At 34.4% G+C, this 17,337-nt stretch overlaps 1 protein-coding gene across 1 annotated transcript; it reads right to left on the reverse strand.

The window, feature by feature from the left end:
- Positions 1 to 5,738: 5,738 nt before the first annotated feature.
- On the reverse strand, positions 5,739 to 14,390 carry LOC137743131 (cyanogenic beta-glucosidase-like). The gene is made up of 6 exons (XM_068483031.1): positions 14,195 to 14,390; positions 7,349 to 7,407; positions 7,174 to 7,217; positions 6,319 to 6,574; positions 6,061 to 6,180; positions 5,739 to 5,819 (listed from the first exon to the last, which is right to left on the reverse strand). The coding sequence occupies exons 1-6, from the start codon at positions 14,388 to 14,390 to the stop codon at positions 5,739 to 5,741; spliced, it is 756 nt and encodes a 251-aa protein (XP_068339132.1).
- Between the last annotated feature and the right edge of the window lie 2,947 nt (positions 14,391 to 17,337).

Genomic DNA, 17,337 nt, shown 5'->3' on the forward strand with positions numbered 1-17,337 from the left:
TGCCAAAACCAAACAATTAACTGAAAAAGAGAGAAGAGAGAGAGATACAGAAGGGGGGGGGGAGAGAGAGAGAGAGAGAGGGTGAGAGATGGGTCAACCTGTTGGTAGTGAAGAATTATATATTAATTTTGGGAGAGAAGGAAGGCCTGCATTCTAGATATTAATGATCTGGAAATTACGTGCCATGCTCTAAACAATTTAATTTGAGTATCTACACACCTGTTTTTACTTTTTACACATCATTTTCAATTTTCAATTGTTAGATTGAATGATTTGAAGACGATCAATGACAAAAAATTAACAAAGGTATGTGGACGATAAAATTGGATGTGTGAATATATAGCACTTTCCTTGAATTTCTTTATATAGTCATAGCATGCTATGAAATTTAATTGTACTAAGGACAAAAAAAATTTCAAAACTTAGTCAATTAAACAAGAGCTCTCTAATTTAGTATATTTGGTCTTAATTTATATATATCACTTCTCTATTAGTTTTTGGTATATTATGGTGTGATTATTATATGTTTGGATACGTTTAAAGAAACCAAAAAATTTTGTTTGTATCTTTTCTTTTATATTTATTTCCAACTTGTTTTGCCTTTTGGTGTTTCATGGTGGAACTAATTGATCACATATGCTTTAAATTACAACATATATTAATATATAGAGAATCTAGAACACATATAAAATCAAAACGCTAGTATATACTAATATATAATCCATGTATATGTAATGTATTTTTTTCTTTCTTCACTTTCCCTTTTTTCTATTTGGGATGAAGTGATAAGAACTGTTAGAGAATCGACACATATTGATAAATAATTCACGTACAGATGGTTTTGAATCAGCTTGATATGATGACTTCAGTCTGGTTCTTTGTTTTCTTGTTATATCGATCATGGCAAAAAGTTATTGCTCCATTTTTTTTTGGGAGGGCAGGGGGGTGTGGTGTTGTTGTTTAGCAGTTGATACTTGATAGTTCAAATTACATAAGATCTTGCTCTTTGAGATTATAAAGAGAACAACGGGGTTATTTTTATAGCAATTGTGACATGAAATATTAATGACCTCTTTTTGTGCGCCTAAATTATTCGCAAAAAATACACATCTATAAATATTATTGACAACATCATAAATGATTCATGATTGCATGCATACAAAAAATATTAACTAATTCTTGATCTAGTGATAGGTCTCTTCTTAATATTAAAATTTGAATTTTAGTGATACGTCTCTTTTTAATATTAGACTTAAGGCTGATTTTGGTTCAGTAACCGAATAGAAAACCGAAACCAAGAAGAAGAAAAACTAACCAAAACCAAACAAAAATTTTTGGTTTTCCAAAAATAGGTGATAAGGTCCCGATTCCAGTACTGAATTTTGAGAATGTTCGGGTTTAAGATTTTTCGGGTCAAGTTCGGGTATTTTGATAATTTTTTCCAGCCTTAATTGGAATGGAGCCAAATTTGAATTCTTGAATAAAATTAAAACATGCATGCATGTGTTATCAATGGATAATGATTAATTGTATGTCATAATTGTATTAAGAGAATTCTAATTGACGATGACAAACTTGTCTAAACATCACCACTTTAACGTTTGATTGATTCCAACTTTTTCATTTCAACTTTTGTTCACCACTTGTGGAGTCTTTGCTAGGGTTTTGGCCGAACAGGCTGCAGCCATATGGTATCTGTAGTGTTATAAATATATTGCCATTTGACAGCCAAAGCCTTGGTAAGACTTTGAATGTAGAGATATAATCTGATCAATCTTATGAGCAAGTCCGCCGAAGCCCGACAACAGAGTCCACCCTGGTAATAAGGTTTCATCTGTTATAATGTAATCAGCACTCACAGAAATGAGAAAAACGAAGCTGGCAATTAGATTAAGTCATCCTAATAAGAACCAACTGGCATCGTCTCAGCCCTAGGTATTTGCCACGTGGAAGCATAAGACAAATAGCTGCTTGGTTTATCCTTTCTTTTAAAATAAAAGGAAGTGTTATTGGCACTCTAAAAATCTCATTATACACTCCTCACAAGTGTATTTTTCTTTCCTAATATAGAAAATTTAGAGTATAGAATGAGATTTTTGGAGTGCTAATAACAACTCCCAAAATAAATGGTGATTTTCTGTTCACTTGTAAATGAGAGGTCTTAGATTTTATTTTCGGCAAAGGAATTTTTTTAACCAAAACTATTAACTGAGCTTAGCCTAGTCCTCTACCCCTTAGTGTAGTTAATATCGAATGTATTAAAAAAAAATTCTTAATTGAATACACCTAAAATTTTATAAACCCTTCTAAGGGCATGTTTACTTGTGTGATACAAGTATAATAAGGAATGTGAATCGAAGGATTAGGGATGAGAAGGATTGGGTATCAGATAAACAGTTTCTTCCATGTTAATGTTAATGGGACACTTTGAATTTTGAGGTATTTCATGCCAAAATTCATGTGAAATCCACTTATTTACTCATTCCTTTGGTGTTAGTAAACAAAAGATATGAAACCAATAGAAATTGTATAAAGGGGTTTTTGAACTTTAATCATTCAAGAAGATTAAAATTTAATAAAAATCTGATGTTAGATTGAATATTGATTTTAGTCCCTTAATATGTACTCAATTCAAATTCATATTATATTTTTGTTTTTATATTTAATAGATAACTTATTTATTGTTATTACATTAAATTTTAAATTTATTATTATACATATTTTAATTCATTAATTTTATTTAACTTTCTCTAATTAGTGTACCTAAACGTCAGTATCATAATATATTTTACTAAATTAGTGTACTGAAATGCATGTACCTAAATATATTGTAGTGAATTTGTGACACATAAGAAAATATGTAAAAACATAAGTGTACCGAAAATTCCGTACCTAACTATATGATACTAAACTAGTGTACCGAAATGTTGGTACCTAAATATATTATACTAAACTAGTGTACCGAAATGTCCGTACCTGAACATATTATACTAACCCAGTGTACCGAAATGTTCGTATCTAAATATATTGTAATGAATTAGTGGCAGATAAGAAAATATGCAAAAACATAAGTGTACCGAAAAATCTCTACGAAAATTATAAATAAAAAAACAGACATTGATTACATATACTGACATTAAATAGAGTCTAGGGACTAAAATCAAAATTTTAATCTTGTATAAGGCATTTTCTAGACATCATCTTATTTAGGGATTAAAATCTAGTTTTCTATTTTGTAAACCCCTGTATCATAATTTGGGCCCTAAAATTTGATGTTTGTTTAGGCTCTTTCATGACCCATGGGTAACACTGTACAGAATTATGGCTTTTAATTTGGGCATCCTCTTTCATGAGAAGTTCTTTCTGGAGGAAATTCACTGGGCTTTGATGTTTCTTTTCCATTGTTCTTTTATCATTTCAACCGTATCCTCTATCTCTAAGTGTTGATGCTTCAAAATACAAAGTCATGACTAAACTTGGTTGGTTCAATTCATAGCACTCGTGTTAGGCTCTCCGAACATAGCCTTTCATGCGATTGAATCTCTAAAATATTCCGTTCAAGGATCGGAAGGATCGGTCTTCAGGAAATCACAAGTACCAGATATGTTGTTAGACCATGTTGCTAGGTGCAAGTGAGTGTGGATGCAAATTTTCGTCGTCATTCTTCTTTGACGAAAATGCATCTGCAAAATAATAACATCTAAGATTAAGGACAAAAGCCTCACTCGCCCACGATGAATTGGGGCGCGGGGGGGGGGGGGGGGAGGATTTGGCCGAAGAATATTCGATGCTAAAGTTAGAATTCTGAAAATAATGTGTTTAGGAGTTTGTGGGTAGCAAATAACTTAGCTTTTTAGAGGGATAATATGGCTATTTATAGGGGAGTGACCAGCCCTATTTGGAGAATAGTGGCCAGCCATATATGGTGTAATTGGGTGAATAATTGCAAGATATTATGTGAAATAATATCTTGCAATTAACATGACAATTAATCCTAAATTAAATAGGAAATTTGGGAGTTACCTTTTGAATAAGGATTTCACGAGGAGTGATGAGAGGGATTTGAATAAATACCATTTTGATCACCTTTGACTCTTCCTTGATTGAGCCGTTATTATCCGTTGCATGCGTGTGGGGATTATGATGTGCCTCGAGGGTAATTTTGTCATTTTCAACCAAAAGTCCACGTGTCACCTCTATAATTTTCTTGATTATTTTTAGTTCCACAGTACTGAGGTTATTATATTTTTACTTCTATTCATTATTTGATATACAAACTTAATGTCTCTAACATTATCGTACACATGTAATATTCACATTGTAGAAGGAAATACAAGTATAAAATAATTAAATAATTAAGTATTTTTTTACTCTTCTTTGATTGAGCCGTTATTGTCCGTTGCATGCGCATGGGAATTGCGATGTGCCTCAAGGGTAATTTTGTCATTTTCACTTAAAAGTCCATATGTTACTTCTATAATTTTCTTGATTATTTTTGGCCCACAGTACTGAGGTTATTATATTTTTACTTCTATTCATTATTTGATATACAAATTTAATGTCTCTAACATTATTGTACACATGTAATAATCACATTGTAGAAGGAAACACAAGTATAAAATAATTAAATTATTTAGTATTTTTTGAGGAAACTTTTAAACCACTGTGCAGAGAGTCTTGGATGCCTCTTTAGCCCATAATCATAATCCAGTTGATACCAAAACGTACACCGTACCTGGAATCCCATTCAAAATTGTTTAGCAATGACCATGCAAAGTATCCTTTAACTCAGGTACCATTTCTGCACAGACACAAAAATGTATGAACAATAGACCATATAACTAATCTTATAAAAAAATAAAAAATAAAACAAAAGAATTATTTTATGCACTCCAAAAATTTAATTTTACACTTTTCATAAGAGTATTTTTCTTTTTAAATATAGAAAATTTAGAATGCAAGTGATAATTTACTTGATTACTGTTTCAAGGTAACAAAGGTGGCGGGAGTGGTAGTCAATTCTAGTTGTATCATTAAGAGCTTCTTCAAGTGATAATTTGGGATCATTGTACTGTGATACACCTACAACATAATGCATTAACGATCATTGTACTCTGATACACCTACAACATAATGCATTAACATATATGCAATAAGTTTTTTCATCTCAACAATAAAAATATGCATTTAGTTTGACTTAAGAAACCACCATTATATATATGTAAAGCACTAATGACGCAATTAATCAAGACATAAAAGTACTAATTACTATTCTCAGTAATATAAATGAGTGGATCATTATATTTTTCTTTTGTGTAGCGTACAAGATTGTGAATTCCTTTTGAACATATAACCATTCAAGAGCAGCTTGCAATGCCATCAGAAGATAATTGAGATTTTTATGAGTTATATTAAAATAGGTAAAAATATTTATTTAGTCGTCCAAATGCTTATATCTCAAGCCAATAATTTAGAGAGTATCTGTGGACCAATGGGGACTCCATTAAGCTCAGCTGACATTTCATTTATGAATATTAGAATCTTGTTAGTAGCGTTATTCGAACAAAGTAAAATGTTCAAAATCAATTTAGTTTAATTTACTTACATTCAGGAATAACGTGAGGATCTGTTAAGTAGCTTGCATGTATTGAATTGTTCTTTAGGTGCATTGCTGCTATATCTAGCAGAATACTAATTTACTCCAAGAAAATGACCCATTGGGCAACTTGGACTGTTCTTCAGCAAATTTTGGTAATCGTCTTCCAACGAGTGATCGCATGCTGTGTGGACAGTCCCCACTTGTTAATGGGCCCAAAAACCTACAAAAACATGAAAATTTCAAGTAAGAGCTTATAGTATGTATTTCTAGCTAGTCAATGTGTTATCCACGTATTAGACTTGAAATTTCACCACACGTGAAGGGGCAATGAGAATGTGAGGACAAAGTTCCACATTGATGAGGGATCAGACCATGTAAGCGCTTGAACTACTCCCCATATTACTAATTGATTTTATGGTGGAACCTCAACTTTCTTCACCTATATATAATTACTAATATACTTGCCATCCAAACATAAAATCCAAATATTGTAAAGCAGCATTTTTATCTTCCTTTGAATATGAAGCGGGGTCAAACCAAGCTGACACCAACGTTATTCTTATCATACCTTTTTGAGATGCCTGCACAAAAACATGAATTTTCATTCATTCAGACTCAAGAAAAGGTACAGCTATAGCTATCGCACTACATACAATGTAACATTAATGACTCGTACAAAGCTCTCAATAGGACCTAATATTCTGATAAAGTACTCAAACCTGATATTTGTTCTTGTATAATGTTACTGCAGCTGCATGAGCAAGAAGTAGGTGATGAGTCACCAAGTATGGTTCAGTAGCCGAATCTTCATCCGTGCAGTTTAGGTTTTGCCAAGCAGCGCAACGTCCTGTCGCTTGGGCTCCAGTTGCATAACCATTGTTACTAAAGGCATATGGCTCATTCAACCTGATCCAATGCTTGACTCGATCACCAAATTCCTTGTAACAAAGTTCTGCATAATCTTTAAAATGACCGCTGCAGATATACAGTTCAAAATGTATATGTCACATATAGTAATTTATAAAAAATATATAGTAGCATGTATTTAGTTAAATGATCAACAATACACTACTGAGGATGAAATTTGTTCACTTACATAATACGAGGGTTCAAGAAACCACCGTATTCATCTTCTAAAGTTTGGAGTACATCCCAGTGGAAGATTGTAACAAATAGTTTTATACCTATATATACAGGATCAATAAACGCAAATTAAAAGTTGGTTAACTGATGTTTTTAAGAATACCGCATGTGGTTTGTTATAAATCCCTCATGTGATTGTGTAATTATTGTGGGATGATTTACCATTGCGTAGGAGTTCATTGATGAGATTGTTGTAGTAATCAATTCCTCTCTTGTTCACGCCTCTACTTAACGTTCCATCTGATCATTAAAAGACGCGAAAATAAGAAATGACTACATAGTTATGATATAGAAAAAAAGCTTTGGAAAAAATTAGACTAGATGAAAGAACAAAATAATTGTTATGTGACAATACCGATCATTTTTAACTAAATATGACGATGTTGAGGATTAACTTACTTGGTAACAATTTGGATCACGAAATAGAGAACCTATAAGCATCCAACCCCATATTCTTCATAATCCCCACATCTTCCTGTAAGGACACAAAAGGTATAAACAATCCTAAGAAATAAGCTAATATTATGAATATCATCTTCTATATCCTCTTCGTTCATTTAGGCGCCAAAATTTAGTATGCATCTAAACTTTGTGCGATTTTTGAACCTTATAGCGTTGGTATTGATCAACAACGACATCTCCATTACTTTCATCTGCGTTCCGTTCTGAAATAGCCAATTCAAATATTAACTATTAGATCATAAAGATCGTGAAGCCACACACACAGAGAGTTGGGTATACAGATATATACTGTATGATCTAGTCTTCGTCCCCAACAAATGGTATGCGAGCCGACGATGGATTTGGTTGGGATACATGGCACACAGTCACTACGGGTAGAGTTGAAAAAATTTCCAACCCACGAAAAGTAGTTTGGAAATAACTTATAAACCTAGGCTAGGAGGCGTAAACTCAAGAAAAGTAGCTCCATTTCCTATTTTAACTAATTGATTATTTGATTTAGATCACAAACCTGGATGTTTGTGGGTGTAGGTATCCCATATGCTTAATTGGTCCTCGACCACCTTGGTTTGCAGCACCTTCATACTAAAATGCATACACGCATATAAGCGTACTACTTAAATATCATAACGCAAATGAAAGGTTGATCAAGCCTCAAAAGGGACTGACCTGGTAAGCTACTGAAACTGTGCCAAATGTGAATTCCGGTTCAAAACTGCTTCTGTTGAGAAGGTCACAATGAATGTGGGTGGATTTGGATCAGCAGCTTTGTTATTTGTGAATGCCAACCCAAATAGTAGAGCACACCTGAGAGCAAATACCCTAATTTCATTGCCATAACTGAGGGTTTTTGGTGATCGATCGAGATAAGTTGGCTCTTCCTGACATCTTGCATGGGGTTTATATGGAAGGGCGAACGTGCTACTATTCATGAGAGTAGTAGACAGCTGTTCAGTTATAATTCCATTTTTGTAAACAAAAGTGGCTTTAAGAGTCCTAGTTTATGGTCCATTTGAAAGAAAGCAAGTTTTTATTAATAACTAAAATAATGTACATGAATAGTATTATGTTTTACTTGTGAGGCCCTGTAAATAGGAAATTACTCTTAAGATCTTTGTATCAACACTTTTTCTTCATGCACCTCTTAATAAAAATTTATTTATCCTCCGGTCCTAATTTGAAATTTAGGTGCTTAGTTGTTGATGAACGATAACATAGAATACATAGGGAAGGTTGCAGGGACTAACTTTTGTAATCGACTGATAAAATATTTGGGGCAAAAATGCCGAAACAAGCAGTCCTTAAAAATTTTTGGGGTGATTTTTGCCCAAATTTGGCAAAAACCTATTTTCTGAGGTAGGAGTGGAAAGAAACAACCTTTTTTTTTTTTTTTTGGGGGGGGGGGGGGGGGAGGGGGGGGTGGGTGTGGTGTAAAATAGAATTAAAAAAAAATTTAAAGTAAGGGTAAACTACCCAGACATAAAATATGCTTGCATAAAATTTTGATCTTATCGATTTGAAATGATCATTCTTGAGCTGCCTTATAATTGTCTAAGAAAAGAAAATTGCTAATAGTGAGGACTAACTTTGACGCTGCACGAGTGACGCCAGAGAAAGGTGACTGGTTTTGGAGCTCTTTTAAGGGACGACGCAGGGAATTTCTTGGCTGCACGGTGTGGCAGTTTTCAGGACTGTTTTTCCCCTCTGCAGGCAGAGGCTGTTGCTGTAAGGGCGATCTTGGTTTGGGCAGGAGATAGGGGTTTCCAAAACTTTCAATGTGAGAGCGACTCGCTTTAGATTGTTCAAGCGTCCAGGAACCCCTCCACTGACTTATCTGACATTGCGCAAGTTATGGAGGATATCAAGGAGCTGCTATCAACAATCACTGGAGCTATTTTAACCCACACCTGCCGCAAAGCAAACAAGGCAGCACACAGACTCGCTCGCTGGGGCCTCTCGATGAGCAACGCCCGTGATTGGGAAAACCAACCCCCAACCTTAATCTCAGATTTAATTATTAAAGAGAGCGTGATGCCTTAAATGGCCTTGTAGCAAACTATGTAACAACTCTTATCAATGAATCTACTATCGTTTCTTGGAAAAAAAAACTTTGACGCTGAATATGTAAGGATTGAAGACTCCTTCAAGCAGTGATAACTTTCACGACCTTCTTTCCCCCAATATTGAATAATTTAATCTTTGGAACCCTTTTTTTATTACCTCCTTGTTGATTTAGCAATTTCAGAACGTAAACTCACCTGGGAATCACAACGTACCGGATTGATGAGTAACACAGAATGAAAGAAACTGTAACAAATCTGATAACTTAAATTACTAATGAAAAGTCAATTAAATTTGAAAGTTCTAACGAAAATACCATCTTTATACATTATAGCTTGCGTGACTACACAACCGAAAACATGTATATATACAATTGCAACATGTCAACATAACCAACCTAATTTTAGAAAAAAGATTAATACCTTGAAGAAAATTTTGTTTGCACTGGCTTTAGAAGTCAGAAGTACCTTGTATATATATTGATATTAGCTCCAAACCAAATTAGTGCTTTAGATTTTGTTAACCGTGGTAGTGTACTCAGCTTGGAATATCCGTCGACCGAATAAATGATTGACAAAGTAATAATATGTAGCCAAATAGTTACCTATATACATGCACATGATTACATACATATATGTGACATTGTGCTCATCAGGTAATTGAACCATAAGCAAAGAAACACCCATTCATCTAGGGCTGGAATTTGGAATCGAAAACTTGTGTTCCAAGATTCACAATCTCACTTTATTCGTCTACATATAAGAGATATGCAATAGGAAAAAAAAAACAAATACATGCTAAAGCAAAACAAGAAATAAATTGAAAACCACTTATAGTAACATACTTGTTCTTCCGACTGTGTAACCCGACAATGGATTACAAAAACCAATCAATTGAGTCTAGGAACCGGTGTCAGCCAACATTGAAGCGAAGATTGGAAGATCTGAAACAAGTTTTTGCACGAGACGAACGTTGCATATTACAACATCACCCATATGCAGATAACCATGTTTTTGTACGAACGTTGCATATTACAACATTACCCATATGCAGATAAGACATCCCATCGTTTGGGTCACAACCCAGCACCTTAGTCCAAAACCATTGTGTTTCTTTAAACATTGAGCAATCACAGGATTATTTTTCGGAACCTCATAGGATTAAAAGCACACCACAAAGTAGCACACAAATATCCTATTAATTTTCCTTATTAACAATAATATTTGTCAATTGTAGCATATGAAAATAAGGGTCTTTTCCGCAGAAGATTGTTTTATCTAACTACTTAAAATGTCACAAAAACTGAGCTGTTGCCCCTACTGACCAGCCACCGAAAAATAATTATTAGACAGACTTACACTTATCTAAAGTCTACGAAATTTTATATGCAAATACCAGACACACAGAGCTACACTCACACAAATTTTTGGGATTTTTAGAGTTGATTTGCTATTTAAATTAAATCAAACAAAAACAGGACAAAAACAGATTTTTAAGTAGTTCACAAATTAAGAAAAACGAGTTAGGGGAATTGCTATCCACCACCAAATAATCATACAAACATGTTATGTTTCATTCAAATTCCTTTTATTTTCAGATGAAGATGCTCAAGTTGGCTCAATGTTAGAATTCAACCTATTACTCTTTCTTATGTAGTATGTTAAGAGAATGGCGTTTTCAACTTAACTTAGTCCCTAACATGCAATCTAGAATGATGTGTTCATAGATTTAACAAGTAGAAATCATTAAGAACGAAAAGAGTTTGAGTCATCATGGCATCGTAAGTACTGACGTTGTCTTACTTATCCTAGAAATTGGTTCACATGTTAATTGCAATTAACAAGTACTACTCTAGAACATATGTAGGTCCTCATTTGACAAGGGTAGGCACACACATATTCATAGCATTAGAATCCTAGATATGCTTACTAAGTATGCATCCGTAGAAAACACATAAAGAATTCATCAATGAGACAAGTAGTGAACCAATTTTCATCCATTATAAAAGTAATTCAAACGAAATGTCATAACAAACTTGCAATCATATTCGGGGCTTCAAACAACCCCTAACTACTAAAAATTTAGTTACACAATCCTTAAGTTAAAACAAAAGATAGACATGAGTTTGAGAAAATAGAACCGAAAGAAATCGACTAAGGCTTCCATTTTTCCTTCCTTCCCCAATGCTACTTTTAAACCAATTATTGCTGCATCATTTTCTTCTCCTTAACTCACCCACTAATAGCCATTTAGTGATGACAATAAGTGAGAGGAAATGTAAAACAATTGTAACTCCTTGGGTAGCCTTTATGCCAATTACTCCCTCTTAATCCTCATCTTTAATTTCATTTCCTCTGATATTTGAATAGGTGTCAGCTGGTTTGTTCTTGATTGCATCAGTTTTGGCTACTAGATTTATTGGATTTGTTGCTTTCAATGCTTTCTTGTCAGTTACAAACTGCTCAGCCTCTTGGGAACCTTTCAGTGTTAAAACGGCCATAACTTCTTCTAGAAAAATGATATTAACAATCCGTGAAATGTTCCAGAAAATAGACATCCGTAGATTTCCAAGCATATAAGGCTCATTCTCTAATTCATTCTGAGCTGTCCGCAACTTGCTTCCAAAGTCAGCTGACGTGCACAGACAGTTTTGACGAATTTGTTACTTAAAATCCCACTTGTGCTATTTTTCTTTTCTTTGCTTGACAAATCCTACAAAACACAAAAACAAAGTAAATAACTCAAAAATATAAGGAACTAACTAAGAAAAGAAAAGTGAATTTGATGTAAAATTTATATAAATATGAGCTTATCAAATACCCCCACACTTAGCTTTTGCTAGTCCTAGAGCAAAACAAAGAAAACATGAAAAAGTAGCAACATGAAAAACATTAGTTCCCCACTATGTGATCCTCATAGAATTTCATTCAAGAAAACAAATCATCAAGAACCTTAGCTAGCACCAAACAAGCTAATCCAAGCTCATCTTCCTTATTCAAATGTTAACAGCGACCTTTTAATCATCCTTGAAGTGTAGTGTGTGTAATAGCCATGCTAATGCAATTTCAAGTTTTTTTTTAAAACACCACTTGCAAACTAGAGACCTTCTCACGGACATACACTCAATCACACATATGTTTAGTTTAACGTGTTTCGCTCAAAGAATCAAATGTGAAAGATCTACCATAAGCTTGCATAAAGATCTCATCTCCACAATCATAATTGCAAAACTAAAATCAAGATGACTTTTATTGGATATAATGAGGCTTAGGGAGAGGGTTATATAAATGAAAGGATAGGTAAACACAAGTTCCAAGCTACATTGCAAGCAATTCTCTTGTTGAGATTTATAAGAACTCAAGCTCTCCAACCACTCTACTAATACCTCCAATCACACCCCTAAACTTTTTATTTGCTTTGTATACAATTTTTCTTTTTCTTTTTTTTCTTCTATTTTTATTTTTTTTTTGTTTTTTTGTTTTATTTATTTATTTATTTTAGTGAACCAATTTTCACATAACTAAATACAAACATGAAATACACCCACATTTATTCTTTTGCCAAACTCCTTCAAAGTACTTCACAAACATTTCTCATAAGACAATCTCACATTGCTCACTAGCTAGCTTGGAAAGGGTAAGGAAGAATGTTTAAGGTATAAGGGCAGACATATCTGGTGATAAGAAATAAAAGGCTCAACATATACGGCTCAAATTGGCAATCTAATGATATCATTTTTCTTTAGGAAACATGCTTATTTGGTCCATGGTGATAAACCTAATGCCTCTATCATTTTCAAGTTCAAATCAATGACAAACATTTCGAAAGATCGTTACGCAAGTTCTAGAGATGTAAGTCACATAAGTTCATCACACATGAAAGAATAGGAGTGTATGAAAAATACACACACTTTCAATAGGCTCAAAAACTCACATAGGTTGCATATGGTCACTATATTCACATACGAAGCTTTAAGTCATGCTTTAGTTTCATATCAACAAGGCTATGTGCATTTGGTTTTTCAAAGATGATTAAACATGTACAAGATTAACAAGAGAATAAAGAATTTCACACAATACATGCTTACTAAATTCTTGATCACCATGGTTCAAATTCAATCCAGTTATATCATTGGGCCGGGAAACTAACAAAAATCTAATTCAAAACAATAAAGAAAATAAGACTATATTTTTGGATTTTCAAATCTTCAGAATTTTCTCTTTTTGGGTTTTTTTTATTATTTTATTATTTTATAATTTTTTATTTTTTTATTTACAAAACTAATTAAGAAAACAAAAAGCAACAACAAGGAAACAAATTAAACCAGTTCTTAGTCAAAGGGACGAAAATTTTCAATTTGGTCATTTTTTCAATCCTTACCCCTAAACTTAAACTGGACACTGTCCCCAATGTCAGAAAACACAATAATGCATAAAATAAAAATAAAATAAAATAGTAAGAAACAAAATAAAGCATTTGGATTGAAAACTTCCCCAGTTTGCAATAAAATCAAGTGATGACCCCCAAACTTCAATTCTGCAATTAACTTCAAGGGTGGACATAACCAAAGATTCCTACAAAGAAAAGAAATAATTCAGCTTAACATGCAAGAAAACTCAGAAAAAAAACAAACGAAAAATTGAAAATGACATAAAAAGACATTGAATAGAAATATTGGGTTGCCTCCCAATAAGCGCTTGCTTTTACGTCCGCAGCTAGACGGTACCAAGAGTAATCATTCAAGGGAAGCTGGTTCTTGGAGGGGTACAACCTCCACATCATGCTCCGCAAAAGACTCGTAATATGGTTTGAGTCTATGTCCATTCACTTTGAACACGTTTCTGATCTTTGCACTTTGGATTTCCACTGCACCATAAGGAAAAATATTAGTTATAACAAACGGACCAACCCATTGAGAACAAAGCTTACCTGGAAATAACTGAAGGCGAGAATTAAATAGAAGAACTTTTTGTCCAATGGCAAAGCTTTTCCTTGATATCATCTTGTCATGAAATGCCTTTGATTTCTCCTTGTATATTTGACTAGACTCGTATGCATCATTCCGGATTTCATCTAACTCATTCAATTGAAGCTTCCTCTGTTGTCCGGCAACATTCATGTCCATGTTGTAGGCTTTGATCGCCCAATACGCTTTGTGTTCTAATCCTATTGGAAGACGGCATGGTTTCCCATAAACTAATCGAAATGGGGACATTCCAATAGGAGTCTTATAAGCAGTCCTATAAGCCTACAATGCATCGTTCAAGCGCATGCTCCAATCCTTCCTACTAGGACTCACAGTTTTCTCCAAAATTTGTTTCACCTCACGGTTTGATACTTTTGCTTGACCACTAGTTTGCGGATGATAAGGTGTAGACACCTTATGTGTGACATTGTACTTCCTAGGCAACGCTTCAAATGTTCTATTGCAAAAGTGACTCCCTCCATCGCTAATGATTGCTCTAGGTGTCCCAAATCTTGCAAAGATGTTAGTCTTAATAAAATCTGAAACAATTTTTGAATCATTAGTTTTGGTGGCTTTCGCTTCCACCCATTTAGAAACATAATCCACAGCCAATAAAATGTAAAGAAAACCATTTGAAGATGGAAAAGGTCCTATGAAATCAATGCCCCATACATCAAAGATCTTAACAATCAAAATAGAGGTTTGTGGTATTTGATTTCTTGGGCCCAAGTTACCTATTCGTTGACAACGATCACATGTTGCACAAAACTCGTACGCATCCTTAAACAAAGTAGGCTAATAAAAACCACTCTCTAACACCTTAAGGGCTGTCCTCTTTGCTCCAAAATGGTCGCCACATGCATAAGAATGACAAAAAGTCAGAATAGATTTAAACTCAGATTCAGGGACACACATTCTAATCAATTGATCAGGGCAATATTTCCACAAATAAGGATCATCCCACTCGAAGTATTTGGCGGTTTTGACAAGCTTATCTTTCTGAGCACGTGTAAAATCATCCGGAATCTTTTTGGTGACCTTGTAATTGATAATATCTGCATACCAAGGGTCAGTAACCTTTAATGAAAACAATTGCTCATCCGGAAAACTCTCACGTAAAGGGATGCAATCTTCCTCTATGTTTGAGTGCACAAGTTTGCTAAGATGATCTGCTACAACATTCTCACTTCCTTTCTTATCCTTGATCTCCAAGTCAAACTCTTGAAGTAGAAGTATCCATCGAATGAGTCGCGGTTTTGCATCTTTTTTTGTGAGTAAATACTTCAAAGCTGCATGGTCAGAAAACACAATAACTTTAGTTCCAATCAGATAAGATCTAAATTTTTCTAAAGCAAATACAACAGCTAGAAGCTCATTCTCTGTTGTTGAATAATTCAATTGTGCATCATTGAGTGTTCGTGATGCATAATAGATGACATGTGGCACTTTGTTGACACGCTGTCCTAGAACTGCACCGACATCATAATCTGAAGCATCGCATATTAACTCAAAAGGTAAACTCCAATTTGGTGGCATGATCACAGGAGCTGTGGATAACAATTCCTTAAGTTTGTTGAATGCTACCACACACTCTTCATTCATATCAAATGTTGCATCCTTTTGAAGCAAACGGCATAAGGGTCTAGAAATCATTGAGAAGTCCTTCATAAACCTACGGTAGAAACCTGCATGTCCAAGAAAAGAACGAACCTCCCTGACAGTAGTAGGGAAGGGTAAAGAACTAACAAGTTCTACTTTAGATTTATCAACTTCAATTCCATTTTCAGATATGATATGCCCTAGAACTAATCCATGCGAAACCATGAAATGACATTTTTCCCAATTTAAGACCAGATTAGTTTCTTGACAACGTTTTAAAACTAGGGACAAATTATGTAGACATGTATCAAAAAAATCACCATAAACTGAAAAATCATCCATGAACACTTCAATTATTTTCTCAATCATATCAGAAAAGATACTTACCATACACCTTTGAAATGTGGCAGGGGCGTTGCAAAGTCCAAACGGCATCCTCCGGTATGCAAATGTGCCAAATGGACATGTGAAAGTCGTCTTTTCTTGATCCTCTGGAGCAACTGCAATTTGATTATATCCAGAATAGCCATCAAGAAAGAAATAATGAGAATGACTAGCTAACCTTTCTAACATTTGATCAATGAATGGAACTGGAAAGTGATCGTTGCATGTGGTGCTGTTTATCTTCCGATAGTCTGTACAGACTCTCCAACTATTTTGCACACGTGTAGGCACTAGCTCACTAGCTTCATTCTTAGCAACTGTGACTCCAAATCGCTTCGGAACTACTTGAACAGGGCTCACCCACTTGCTGCATCAAGCATGACACGATTAGTACCACACAATCCTTCATAAAAATATTGTATTGAAAGATGCTCTGAAATTTGATGATTAGGACAAGATGCAACCAAATGTGTGAATCGCTCATAGTAATCTCCAAAGGGCTCTCCATGTTGTTGTCGGATTGCACATATGTCTTTCCTTATGCTTGCAGCTTTTTTGGCTGGAAAATATTGCTCCAAGAATGCTTGCTTCACCTGGTTCCATGTGTTCATTGATCCTGGAGGTAAATTGTAAAGCCACTCCTTTGCCTTAGCTTCTAATGTAAATGGGAATGCCCTCAACTTGACTTTCTCCTCATCCACATTGGCTGGTCTCATTCCCAAGCATTCAACTTGACTTTCCATTTTTCCTTCCTTCCCCAATGCTACTTTTAAACCAATTCTTGCTGCATCATTTTCTTCTCCTTAACTCACCCACTAATAGCCATTTAGTGATGACAATAAGTGAGAGGAAATGTAAAACAATTGTAACTCCTTGGGTAGCCTTTATGCCAATTACTCCCTCTTAATCCTCATCTTTAATTTCATTTCCTCTGATATTTGAATAGGTGTCAGCTGGTTTGTTCTTGATTGCATTAGTTTTGGCTACTAGATTTATTGGATTTATTGCTTTCAATGCTTTCTTGTCAGTTACAAATTGCTCAGCCTCTTGGGAGCCTTTCAGTGTTAAAACAGCCATAACTTCTTCTAGAAAAATGATATTAACAATCCGTGAAATTCTCCAG

The sequence above is a fragment of the Pyrus communis genome, chromosome 8 (assembly GCF_963583255.1).
Source record: "Pyrus communis chromosome 8, drPyrComm1.1, whole genome shotgun sequence".
Classification (NCBI taxonomy): Eukaryota; Viridiplantae; Streptophyta; class Magnoliopsida; order Rosales; family Rosaceae; genus Pyrus; species Pyrus communis.

Coding starts and splice junctions, on each gene's coding strand:
- LOC137743131 (XM_068483031.1), bottom strand. CDS start 14,390: ATGGACATGAATGTTGCCGGACAACAGAGGAAGCTTCAATTGAATGAG. Junction 7,218..7,348: donor ATCAATACCAACGCTATAAG/GTTCAAAAATCG, acceptor GTGTCCTTACAG/GAAGATGTGGGGATTATGAA. Junction 6,181..6,318: donor TATACAAGAACAAATATCAG/GTTTGAGTACTT, acceptor GTTTTTGTGCAG/GCATCTCAAAAAGGTATGAT.